At 39.3% G+C, this 13,326-nt stretch overlaps 1 protein-coding gene across 4 annotated transcripts in view; it reads right to left on the bottom strand.

Moving 5' to 3' along the window:
• Positions 1-13,326, bottom strand: part of DNAH6 (dynein axonemal heavy chain 6) — a 278,835-nt gene that overhangs the window by 108,116 nt on the left and 157,393 nt on the right. For all 4 annotated transcript variants that reach the window (XM_070798839.1, XM_070798838.1, XM_070798840.1 and 1 more), the window contains exons 43-46: positions 12,677-12,823; positions 11,991-12,064; positions 9,615-9,769; positions 118-349 (exon numbers count right to left, since the gene is read on the bottom strand). In XM_070798839.1, coding sequence (XP_070654940.1) covers positions 118-349; positions 9,615-9,769; positions 11,991-12,064; positions 12,677-12,823 — 608 coding nt within the window. The remainder of the gene's footprint in view (positions 1-117; positions 350-9,614; positions 9,770-11,990; positions 12,065-12,676; positions 12,824-13,326) is intronic.

Raw genomic sequence — 13,326 nt, forward strand, 5'->3', positions numbered from 1 at the left:
GTCCAACTCTTTGTGACCCCATGGACTATACAGTCCCTGGAATTCTCTAGGCCAGAACACTGGAGAGGGTAGCCTTTCCCTTTCCTGTTCTTGCTCTTTGGTTATTTAAATGGGTACCTGGGTGTCTGTGAAGAGGAAAACCATATTCCTGTCTTCTACACCAGCCAGTTTGTACAGCTTCCTCAGGTCCTCATGAAAACTGTCATAATTATACCCCCGGCTCAACTCAATCTGCAAACATCTATAACCACATATATGAGCTGCGAGCCTTGTAAGAGACTGCTTTCCTGTGCCTCCCACTCCAACCAGCAGGGCGTTGCCTCTCTCCTGACGAATCATGCGAGCGATCCTGTGGGAGACAAAGCAGAAAAAGGTTTAGTTATGGGGTACAAATGTGGCTTCTGCACTGAGGCCCCACCCCAGAGTGGAAGGCTAGTGGATGCTGGAGGGTTATTCCCCAGCCAAAGGCCACAGGAAAGAACAGGGTATGTCTGAGGTTCATGGTTGGGAGAAAAACCCTGGGGGTTTCCTTATAGCTATCTCTCGTCCATTTCCTACAGGCAGTTGACCTTGGTCATGAAAATTGAGAAAAACAAATATACTATATTAAATACATACATGTGGAATAAAAAAAATGGTACAGATGAACCCATTTGCAGGGCAGGAATAGAAATGTAGACGGAGAGAACAGACACGTAGACAAAGGCAGAGAAGAGGAGGGTGGGATGAATTAGGAGATTAGGATTGGCATATATACACTACCATATGTGAAACAGTTAACCTAGTGGGAAGCTGTTGTATAGCATAGGGAGCTCAGCTTGGTACTCTGTGATGACCTAGAGGGGCGGGTTGGAGGGAGGTTCAAGGGGGAGAGGATATGTGAATACATATAGTCGATTCCCTTCATCATACAGCAGAAATGAACACAACATTGTAAAGCAATTATATTCCAATAAAAAAAAATCTCTTCTCCCTTTAAAGTGTGAAGGGTCTATCAGGAATGCTGATTTAGGCCACGACTTACATTAATCATTATATTGGCAAGCAGGTCTTTTTTTCTAAGGGTGAGAAAGCAGAAAAATCACTGAACATAAGAAAAGAGACTGCAGCTCAAGAAAAGATCAACAGGAACAATCTGAAGTGGATTTACTATGTACAATTTCTGATTCATGTTAACAATAAAGATTTTTTTAAATGCCATCATGATACTGGAGTGAGCACTCAGAAATGGGGGGAAAAATCCAAGTTTAGGAAAAACTGATTGAAGATGGAAAACCTGACTACCAAAGTGAAAACATTAGTGGAAGATGGATCTTGAAAATAGGATACAGTGAAAAACTGAATGGGTAGAGTAGAAGACAAACTCAAGACATTTACCCAGAACTCAAATAAAAAAAATGATATTAAAAATGATGAGAGAAAATGGAATATAAGGATGACAAATCTAGGAGAAACAAATGGAATCACAGAGACCACACTATAGGAATTGTAGAAGAAACGAAGGGACAGAGTTGAAATAAAAGAAAAAAACCTCAGAGTTGAACCCATTGATCTGAGGAAGTTACTGAGGGTCAGGAAAAAAAGTCAAAGAAGAGAAGCAAAACACAATGTTTTCTAAGAGAGATATAAATATAAAATAAACTCTGTGTGTGTGTTTGTGTGTGTGTGTGTGTGTGTAGGTGAATGGATGTAGGCATGCATATATGAAATAGAAATCTATATATCTATATTAGACATAATTTTGCGAGCATCTAAAAAGTAGATATAATAGACTACTCCCAAGGGGGTTTCCCTGGTGTTTCAGACTGTAAAGAATCTGTCTGCAATGCAAAAGATCCGGGTTTGATCCCTGGTTTGGGAAGATCCGCTAGAGAAGAGAATGGCTACCCACTCCAGTATTCTTGCCTGGAGAATCCCATGGACAGAGGAGCCTGGTGGGCTACAGTCCACAGGATAGAGTCTACCATGACTGAGTGAGTAACACTTTCGACTTAGCATGCATACATGAATCAATATATGAAATAGAAATCTACATTTTAGACATAACTAAAAATGTGTGGGGATCTAAAAAATAGATACACTAGATTACTCCTAAGGGGTCAAATAATTATAGGCTGGCCTCAAGAATCTCTTTTACAAGATGCCAGTCCACAGTGGTTAAGAGGGAAAACTATCATGTTATTTCTCAGAGAATAAACCACCTGCAAACCTATCCTAAAAGGTTCCTTGAGGTATATAGAAAAGCATGAATAAAATTCAAACACTCAAGAAAGGGGAAAGGATGTCAGTATAAAAGTGAGCAGTTTGTATGAGAGTCAAGTTCACTGCTGTTAAGATAAAAATGTAGGGACTTCCCTGGTGGTCTAGTGGTTGAGAATCTGCCTTGCAATGCAGGGGACACAGGTTTGATCCCTGGCGACTTAGCAGCAGCAGCAGCAGCAGGGGAAACTAAGATCCCACAGGCTGAGAAGCAACTAACTGTACACAATGAGAGACCCCACAAGCCATAACTAAGACCTGATAGAGCCCGATAAATGAAATAAATATTTTAAAAGGTCAGTAAACTCTCCTTAAAAAGAAGTTGCAAATGTAAAAATTTTCTTTGAAAAATTATCATTGAAAATCTCACATTGGACTATAGTTTGCTAGGCTCCTCTGTCCATGGGATTCTCTAGGCAAGAATACTGGAGTGGTTTGCCATTCCTTTTTCCAGGGGATCTTCCCAACCTAGGGATTGAACCCAGGTCTCCTTCATTGCAGGCAGATTCTTTACCATCTGAGCCACCAGGGAAGCCCCAACTGGGTCATGAGAAACTAGAAAAATCATGAAATGTTGTTGTGCGTTTAGTCTTGTCTGACTCTTGGTGATCCTGTGGACTGTAGCCCACCAGGCTCCTCTGTCCATGGGATTCTCCAGGCAAGAATAATGGAGTGAGTTGCTATTTCCTCCTCCAGGCAATCTTCCTGACCCAGGGATCGAGCCTGAGTCTCCTGCATTGCTGGTAGATTCTTTACCGCTGAGCTATTGGGGAAAGCCCAGGAAATCATGAGAGAAATGTAAAAGGTTTAATTTCTCCCTCTCAATCTCTGTTTTTTTAAGGAAAGCATCTTTCTATCCATCTTCTTTATCTATTTCTAATTCATAATGTTTATAACTAAAAAAAAAGGTTCAAATATTTGAGAAGGATAATGGCTTTATTACTTTTTTAATTAAGAAAGTAAAATATGATCATTGTAACCGACAGGAAAAAAAACACTGCTAACCCTTTACCACATGTACACTCCATCATGAGGGTCTGGATGCTGTCCTGTTCTCCATGGCAGTAGTGTGTTGTTGTTCAGTTGCTAAGTCATGTCCGACTTTTTTTGACCCCATGAACTGCAGCATGCCAGGCTTCCCTATCCTTCACCATCTCCCGGAGTTTACACAAATTCATGTCCTTTGAGTCGATAATGCCATCAAACCATCTCCTTCTCTGTCACCCCGTTTTCCTCCTGCCCTCAGTTGTTCCCAGCATTAGGGTCTTTTCAAATGAGTTGGTTCTTCACATCAGGTGGCCAAAGTATTAGAGCTTCAGCATCAGTCCTCCCAATGAACATTCAGGGTTGATTTCCTTTAGGATTGACTGGTTTGATCTCCCTGCTGTCCAAGGGACTCTCAAGAGTCTTCTCCAGCATCACAGTTTGAAAGCACCAGTTCTTTGGCACTCAGCATTCTTTATGGTCCAGCTCTCACATCTGTACATGACTACTGGAAGAATCATAGCTTTGACTATACGGACCTTTGTTGGCAAAGTGATGTTTCTGCTTTTTAACATGCTGTCTAGGTTGGTCATAGCTTTTCTTCCACGGAGCAAGCCTCTTTTAATTTCATGGCTTATAGTAAGTGCTTCATAAACAAATTTATGTCTGTTGACTTGTATGTGTGTGTTTGCAAAAATGGACTTAAATTCTACACTACATTTTGTTTTGTGATTTTTTGATAAATAATGCTTTATGGACATTCTCATGCTAGTTATAATGGCAGAGTTGAGTAGGTGTGACAGGGACTATAGCAGAGCCTAAAATATTTACCATCTGGTTATTTACCAAAAAAAAAAAAAAGCGTGGCTCCTTTCCTTACGAACTGCCAGCTAAAACTGATGCTTGCCATCTGGTTCTACAATAATGGAGTCACTTGTCACTGCAATTGCTGACCTTCAGCACACCCTGAAAGGAGTTCAGGGTGGAGATCAGGTGTTGCCCTAAAGGTCCGGGAGCGAGCGACAAGAATGAAAACAGAACACAAAATCTGGTGATCTGGTGCAATGGGTCAGGGGACCTGCAGCCTCTATTGTACTGAGGTTGAGAGTCCACCGTGAGTCCAGCTTTTATTTCTAATTACAGACTACAAAACTTTCTTTGCTCTATCTTTCCCAAGACACTACCTCGACATAGTCCAGATCTCCTTGTTTATACCCCAGATCGTTCCCTTCTAGGATAGTCTCAGGAGCAATCAGCAAGTGCGTAGGCAGTGTTCATGCCTAATGCTGACCCAGTGTTCCAAGGTCCATGCTCGAAGTCATACTCCCTTCTGGGTCTGGCCTTGGGGTTTGTAACAAGGAGATTATTCTTAAGAAAAACATGAAAGACAATCATTAACACAGTTTCTTGATATATGCTGTTTTTCCAGGTGCTATTTCTGTGGAATTTCTCAAGGCTGTGAAAGTACATTATTAGAAATTCCCACTACAATCAGGAACGAGGCACTCTGTGCTCTGGGAAAAACTGGTAGGACAGGGCTTAGATATCCATTTTCAGGAGATTTTATGAACTCAATTTCTTATATCTTCTCATATCTAGAAGAGCACTAAAATCATTAAAGGAGACATCTGCTCCTTGTGACTAGCAGCAGCCTTCTGTCAAAATGTGCGCCTGACTGCATGTATCCCCCTTCACTAAAATCACGTACATACTGACTTTCCCCTACCTCTCTGGAGCAGTTCCTTGGAGTTATCTGAGAGGCTGTCTGTGGGCTACGGTCCTCATTTTTCCCTAGATAAAACTTAATTTGCAACTCTCACAGTGTTTTTTTTTTTTTTCCAGTTGACAGATCCTTTGCTAATTCCTCCCCCAAAGCAACTAAGACCCACAGGTACAATCTCCATTGCTATGTCTCTGTCACAACATACATCTAACAGAAGACATGTTAGATCATCTGTTTGCTTATATTTCCTCAGTTACCTCTGAGAGTATAAAATTGAGGGTTCAATGGATGTGTCCCAATGTTTTGTTATTTTTTCCCCATAATGCATCAGGGTGCTACAGTGGATAAATATTGAATATTATTAATATCTTGCATCATTTATGTTACTCTTTCCTTTTTTCCTTTACATTATAGTAATTTGTTACTTCCATTTGAGATTGAGAAAACAAATGACTTGTCCATCTGCTTCCTAGTGTTATTTTTTTCTGTCAACTTACATATCAATGGATAAAAACCTCCCTCCACTGAGAATCTTCCAAAATTACATTTTCTCTACTGTAGAGGCAAGAGATACATTTCCTAATTAGTTGTTTAATTTTATTATTACTTAAAATTTTTTTTTGGCCATGACACACAGCATTAGGAATCTTAGTTCCCAGACCAGGAATCAAACTTATGCTCCCTGCAGTGGATGCCTGGAGTCTTAAGCATACTGGACTGCCAGGGAAGTCCTGTTAATGGCTTTATAGAGATCCATTTGACCATCCTTGGAGTATGATGACAACTTTGGGGGCATGTAACTGCCTCTTGAGAAACCTGTATACAGGTCAGGAAGCAACAGTTCAAACTGGACATGGAACAACAGATTGGTTCCAAATAGGAAAAGGAGTACATCAAGGCTGTATATTGTCACCCTGCTTATTTAACTTATATACAGAGTACATCATGAGAAACGCTGGGCTGGAAGAAGCACAAGCTGGAATCAAGATTGCTGGGAGAAATATCAATAACCTCAGATATGCAAATGACATCACCCTTATGGCAGAAAGTGAAGAGGAACTCAAAAGCCTCTTGATGAAAATGAAAGAGGAGAGTAAAAAAGTTGGCTTAAAGCTTAACATTGAGAAAACTAAGATCATGGCATCTGGTCCCATCACTTCATGGCAAATAGATGGGGAAACAGTGGAAACAGTGTCAGACTTTATTTTTTGGGGCTCCAAAATCACTGCAGATGGTGACTGCAGCCATGAAATTAAAAGATGCTTACTCCTTGGAAGGAAAGTTATGACCAAGCTAGATAGCATATTCAAAAGCAGAGACATTACTTTGCCAACAAAGGTCCGTCTAGTCAAGGCTATGGTTTTTCCAGTAGTCACGTATAGATGTGAGAGTTGGACTGTGAAGAAAGCTGAGCGCTGAAGAATTGAGGCTTTTGAACTGTGGTGTTGGACAAGACTCTTGAGAGTCCCTTGGACTACAAGGAGATCCAACCAGTCCATTCTAAAGGAGATGGATCCTGGGTGTTCTTTGGAAGGAGTGATACTAAAGCTGAAACTCCAGTACTTTGGCCACCTCATGCGAAGAGTTGACTCATTGGAAAAGACTCTGATGCTGGGAGGGATTGGGGCCAGGAGGAGAAGGGGACGACAGAGGATGAGATGGCTGGATGGCATCACTGACTCGATGGACGTGAGTTTGAGTTGGTGATGGACCAACTCCCGGAGTTGGTGATGGACAGGGAGGCGTGGCGTGCTGTAATTCATGGGGTCTCAAAGAGTCGGACACGACTGAGCGACTGAACTGAACTGACTGAACGTATAAATTGTCTGATGCAAACTGCTCTTTGAAAGCACAGGCTCTGAAGTCAGTTCTAATTTTTTCTGAGTTGAGAAAGCTTTTATTCAGTTATTCAATGCAACAAAAGCCTAGAATGTTAACAAATGGAAATGTACTATGTTATATAACTGAAAATTTGGTATTTGCCCCCAAACTGCTTCCCACCATGGAAGCCCTGTTCATTGCTAATCAGCAGTAGGTGTTTGAAGGCTCTTATTTCCTCTAATTCCTAACTACCAGTCCTCTCTAGAGAAAACATCTACATTGTTATTCACATGGCAGTCCTTTTTGTCAGAAAACCAAATCTCCCCCATTCTACAAATGGTTTTTAATTTCCTTCTGTAATAATTTAAGCAAACTTTAAGTAGCCTGGTGATTCCCATTCATGAAAGTAAGAGAGGTTATAAATATAATTAAACCGACTTTTCCTATCATCTGGTCTATTCTTCAGGAAGTTTCTCAGACCAGGATTCTGCTGTTAGTTTATTTTCTTTCAGGCTTAGGGATTGCCTGAGCCATGGGAATAAAAGTTGTTAGGAGAAAGCGTGTGGGTATTTTGGCAGGGGGCAGATGGGAAGCAAGTGGTATCTTGACAACCCAATGATAAACTATTGTGTTTTACAACCCTTGAGCTGTGATGAACATGAATCTTTGAATTAGAGTTAATTAAATAGCAGAAGTATGGGAAGCACAAAAGACTTGGCTTGCTTATGGTTATAGAAAAAAAAATTCTGGAGATTTGTCAATCTTAATACGGTCCAATACTAAAATATAGTTGACGAGGGAAACAAACAAAGCAATTGTTGTCTTCCATGGTAGTAGCCTATGGGAAATCTTGCCCTCACACACATTTTGCACAGCTTATTCCACAGAATGCTACATCAAATCTGGGTATCACATGTTAAGTGAAACATTGAAAAATGATAAAGGGCTCAGTATGTTGAAGACTGGAAATAATTGCTAGTAGGAAACAGTGAAAAGTCTGGCATAATTGTGCCTGGAGAAAGTGAAGCTAAGAGGAGCTTGGTAATGATTTTCAAGTATTTGGAGGAACTGTTATGAAAAAGAGTGGATCCATTTTGGGCCGAGGCATCTACCAGTGAAGCTAGAATCTAAGCACTGGTTACAATTCCTGTAGCCTGTCACTGGCCAGCTAGAGGCTGTTGTTGTTCAGTCACTAAATTGTGTCTGACTCTTTGCACCCCATGTACTAAAGCTGGCCAGGCTCCTCTGTCCATGGAATTCTCCAGGCAAGAATACTGGAGTGGGCCATTTCCTTCTTGCCAGTTGCCATTTCCTTCTTCAGGGGATCTTCCCAACCCTCCTCCTGCATTGGCAGGCAGGTTCTCTTCCACTGAACCACCTGGGAAACCGGAAACACTGCTTATGATCTTCAGCCTGCCACTCACCAGCAAGAGGGCTTGGGACAGTGGACTTAATCTCTCTGTGACACAAAATATTATCCAAAACTGGCTGCAGTAATGTTCCTGATTCTACTTGCTTTGACTCTACAAACAGGTAGAGTCTCTGATCCTGTCTTGTGAATCCGTATGAATCTTTGGCCTGATAAGAGTATGACAGAAGCAATGCTGAGTAACTCCCAAGGCTGTGTTGTGAAAGGCCATTTGCCTTCAGCCTGGTAGTCTTTTGGGGCACAAGCCTTTGGAGCCCTGAGTTACCGTGTAAGAAGTCCCAACACTCTCATGATGCCCATGCAGAGACAGTGGAGTCAACATGGAGGCAGAGAGTTCTAGGCGGAGTCTGACTGCAATTGTGTGAGAGATCCCAGGGGAGAATGGCTGGGACCCATGAGAAATAATGAAAAAAATGAAGCTACTAAGTATTACAGTGGATTATTATATAGCATCAGACCATTGGAACATTCTCTGAGCCTTATATTTAGAAAGATCATGATATTGAGCCACAGATAAGTGTTACCGAAGTTAAATGAGATATTCCATATCATGGTTTATAGTCACACTCAGTGCCATTGGTATCATTAATACTGCTCCAGAAGATGGAGTATCAGAAGTTACGGGGAGCAGATCTTAACTTACCTTTGAAGGGTCATTCAAACACTTAAAAAATTTTTTTATTGAAGTACAGTTGATTGACAATTTTGTGTTTATTTCTTCTGTAGAGCAAAGTGACTCAGTTATACACACACCTATATATTCTTCTCCATTATGGTTTGTCACAGGATGTTGAATATAAGTCCCTGTGCTATACAGTATAACCTTGTCATTTTAACATTTTTAACACATATTTACAATTTCAGAATTGTTCAATACGACAAGAGCCACTTCAAAAAGTTGTGTGCCCCAAGGACTGCAGATATTCAGACTCGATACCTAGACATTAGGGATGACCCTCACAGGATACCTGCAGTGGGTATGAGTCCGACTCATAAGCAGATGGAATCTACGGTCCTTGCATTTGACTTGTTTTGCTACAAACAAAGCAAAATCTCCTATTTCTTTAGGCATGCATGTTAAATCAGCCTGGCTACTCTGTATATTTCTGTAAACCACATTTAGGTTTTAAAAATTGTTTTGCAATGAGACAGGACATTTTCAAAACAAAAGCAATCTATTAATATTTTGCAAAAATAATGACTTTCGAGATTGCATACAAAGTTCATGCCATACATATTTTAAAGATATCAAAAATAACTTTTAAGTTATAGCAAGATTTGGTAATAGACCTTTGTCCATCTAGCAGTCAATTTTAAGAGTTTGTATAACTTAATCCGTACCTTTTAATATAAAAGAAAATGGATCAATGCATTATTGGGTACTTGATGGCACTTTACCTTGAAACATGCTCTATAGCATCCTGGAAGAACACCAGCTTTACTTCTTTGGGGTTTATAAGGTTATAATCATCAAGGTAGTCCTGTAGAACATTTGCGATTTTCTCCATATCAGGCATGTCATCATAAATCCGGTCAGATCTATCTGCTCCAAACTAGAAGACGATTTATTGGATAAGAACCAAGTTGGATCAATTCTGATGTATAAACATATATAATATACATAACCTTAGGAGGGGGTCATTATTTCTATTTCTATTTAATCATTTGTTTATATATGCTAGCAGGGCTGTAAAATGAAGGAAATGGGATTAAAGCAACTCAGATATTCATGGTTAACTGAAAAATTAATTTAACTCAACCTCTTCGCTAAGAGTCAGATACAACTGAGTGACTTCACTTTCCCTTTTCCCTTTCATGCACTGGAGGAGGAAATGGCAACCCACTCCAGTGTTCTTGCCTGGAGAATCCCAGGGACGGGGGAGCCTTGGTGGGCTGCCGTCTATGGAGTTGCACAGAGTCGGACACGACTGAAGTGACTTAGCAGCAGCAGCTTCAAGTGAGACACTGGAATTTCAAATGATCTTTGCAATAAAATTCACACAAAAGTTCAGAAATAATTTAAAAAAATTTCTTACTTCTCTCTCATTTAACTTAACTCTGGTTTCATACTTTTGCTCCTAAGCTGTTGATATCAGAAAAGTGAAATGGTTGAAAATTAGGTTGGCAGACTGCTTATTAAAAAATCATGCTAGAACTATATGTAGTTTTTACATACTAGTCATTTGTTTAAATAAATCATTGAGAATGATATTCGGTACAAACTATAGGGCACTGAGTTCCTGTTTGGACCTATTGATAATTTATTGTCTTTGCCATAGCAACTGTCCTGGGGACATTTTCTTTTGAAATCTTTGACTAAAATACACATAGGCAATGGAAGAAGAGTCCAGCTGCTCTTTGCTTTGCTTCATTTTCCCATTTGATAATACCACCATTAGAAACACATAGGAAATATAATCACCACCTGAAAATAAGCTTTAAACTTTTAAAAAGAAATATTAAATATATATAGTGCATAGAATAAATTGTTTATTATTACCATTTTTTGTTGTCTAGGGTTACCAGAGTGGTGAGATATTGCATAAATATAATATAAAGATGAATCCATTCATTTGTTTAAATCACCACTGGTTGAGAGCCACTGCTGCAGCTCTGTGTAGGAAACAGGATTTAAGTTGAACTAAGCAGACATGGCCCTTGCTTTCGTAGAGACACTAGTAGTGTTGTGTGTGCCCAAGCAAGAGTCGTCTTGGTAAAACAAGATGGCTACCTGTCAACATAGGTACGGTAGTTAGTTAGATAGAAGTCTTTTAACCTAGACTAAGGTTATTCACCTATAAGAAGTATATTCTAGGTGGGTCTAGAAGGTAAAATTAGGGCCTACATGTAGATGTTATTAGGGGGGACAGACTTGAGGTACTTTAGTTCAGTCGCTCAGTTGTGTCCGACTCTTTGCGACCCCATGAATTGCAGCACACCAGGCCTCCCTGTCCATCACCAACTCCTGGAGTTTACCCAAACTCATGTCCATTGAGTTGGTGATGCCATCCAACCAACTCATCCTCTGTCATCCCCTTCTCCTCCTGCCCTCAATCTTTCCCAGCATCAGGGTGTTTTCAAATGAGTTAGCTCTTTGCATCAGGTGGCCAAAGTATTGGAGTTTCAGCTTCAACATCTATCCTTCCAATGAACACCCAGGATTGAAGCACTTAGTAAAAGGAAAATTTTGCTACTAATTAGAGCTACCCTGAAATGAAGAAGGCTAACTAACTAGCTAGCTAACTGCTAACTAATTAGCTTCTCATCACTGGAAATATCTTAGCAGAGTCTGAAGAGCTACATAGAATATGGTAAGAGAATTCCAGTTCTGAGTTAAGAGACTAAACTTCTTTGCTTCCTTTCAAATGGAATATCTGATAATTCAGTCTCTGAATCACTATTATCAAAATGAATATAACTAGATCAGAAGTCAGCAATCTTTTTCTCTCAAGAGCCATATAGTAAATATTTTAGGCTTTGCAGGTCATATAGTAACTGTTGCTAGTACTTCAGTCTGTTTGGTCATTAGAAAGCAACCAGATAAATAAGACAGAGTCAAATGGGTCTTGTGTTCCTATAGAACTTCATTTACAAAAATGAGTGGTGAGTGGATTTGGACTATGGACCATAGTTTGCTGACCACCCCCCACCCCTAGTCTAGGTCTTGAATCTTCACATGGGCAAAGCTCCTGTAGAATATGAACTTGAACTAGAAAACAGTAAATGTTTTATAAATTTCAAATGTAGTCAAGTCACTACAACACACTTACTTACCTTAATGAAATCTCCAAATATGATGGGCCTAGTCAAAAAATATTCCAGGCCTATAGCAATTCCAAAATGTTTGTCTATTCAAAAAATAAAATCAATTTTTAATATAATGATTAGCTTGAATGCAGGGTATTAATGGTAAGATACACACAATAACTACCTCTGGTACTTTACTTAGAAGCCTAATTAATCCTCATGAAACTGAGAGAAAGCCCATGTTAACACCACACCACTTTGGTTTGATTGATAATCTCTTGAATTTAAGATTATGAATATTTACTATTAATAATCATTTTTATTAAACAACAGATATGAATACATATTAATAAATAAATACTTTAGAAGTATCCTGGCTTCTTACCTGACAAAATGCTGTTTGTTTTCTACTTTCCCTCTTCTACTTAAAATTCTGTGCTGAATTAGGAATATTAATCCTTTCTGAATTTCAATAAAATGATTTTCATAATAATTCACATGTTGTTATATATGTGGGTCATCAAAGAAAAAACTTATACTAATGAATGATTACAATTTATTTTGCTCATTTTAGAAACCAAATTGTGTCTCCTTGGTCATCTAATGGCTAGGATTAGAAAACAAATTGTTTTTCTACTAAAACAATAAAAATAACCCCTGAAAAAACCTAAGTAAATAAAGAAGGATAGATTGATATAAACATTGATATTTACTGGCCATCTCTGTCAAAATAGCATGGAAATAGTGCTTATCTTCATTATTAATCAAACGATCATGGAAGACTCTTTGACATTCATGGCAGAAGAGTCTGAAGATCTGTATTTCTTCTCTTATTGTTCCTGGGTCACACTGAAGAATACCTGTTTTTTCAGAAAAGGAGAAAAGAAAAACTCTACAATTGTGGAATATCTAGTGATAGTTTAATTAATGAGAAAATCCGTAAGTTCAACTTTATCCCACACTAAAGGAAATGGGTAGTTGGATATATACATATAGTCATTGTGACCTCATTTTTTGAAAGCAAAACTGGGGACACATTATCAGTGCAAATGAGGAGGGTAGCAGAGGGGGATATGGGGGCCTAAAGAGAACTATTATTATTATTTTTAATATCTTCGTAGCTTATTTTATTTTTAAAACAATTTTGGCCACACCACTGTGGCATGTAGAATCTTAGTTCCTTGACCAGGGATAGGACCCACATTCCCTGCACTGGAAGGCAGAGTCTTAACCATCGGACATTCAGGGAAGTCCCAAGAGAACTGTGTCTTTTAAGATGGGAGGTATTATAGCAGAATCGTATGCTGTTAGGGATGATCTGACAGAAGAAGTACTGACAACGCAGAAGAGAAGGGGGACACAT

Source organism: Bos indicus, chromosome 11 (genome assembly GCF_029378745.1).
Source record: "Bos indicus isolate NIAB-ARS_2022 breed Sahiwal x Tharparkar chromosome 11, NIAB-ARS_B.indTharparkar_mat_pri_1.0, whole genome shotgun sequence".
Classification (NCBI taxonomy): domain Eukaryota; kingdom Metazoa; phylum Chordata; class Mammalia; order Artiodactyla; family Bovidae; genus Bos; species Bos indicus.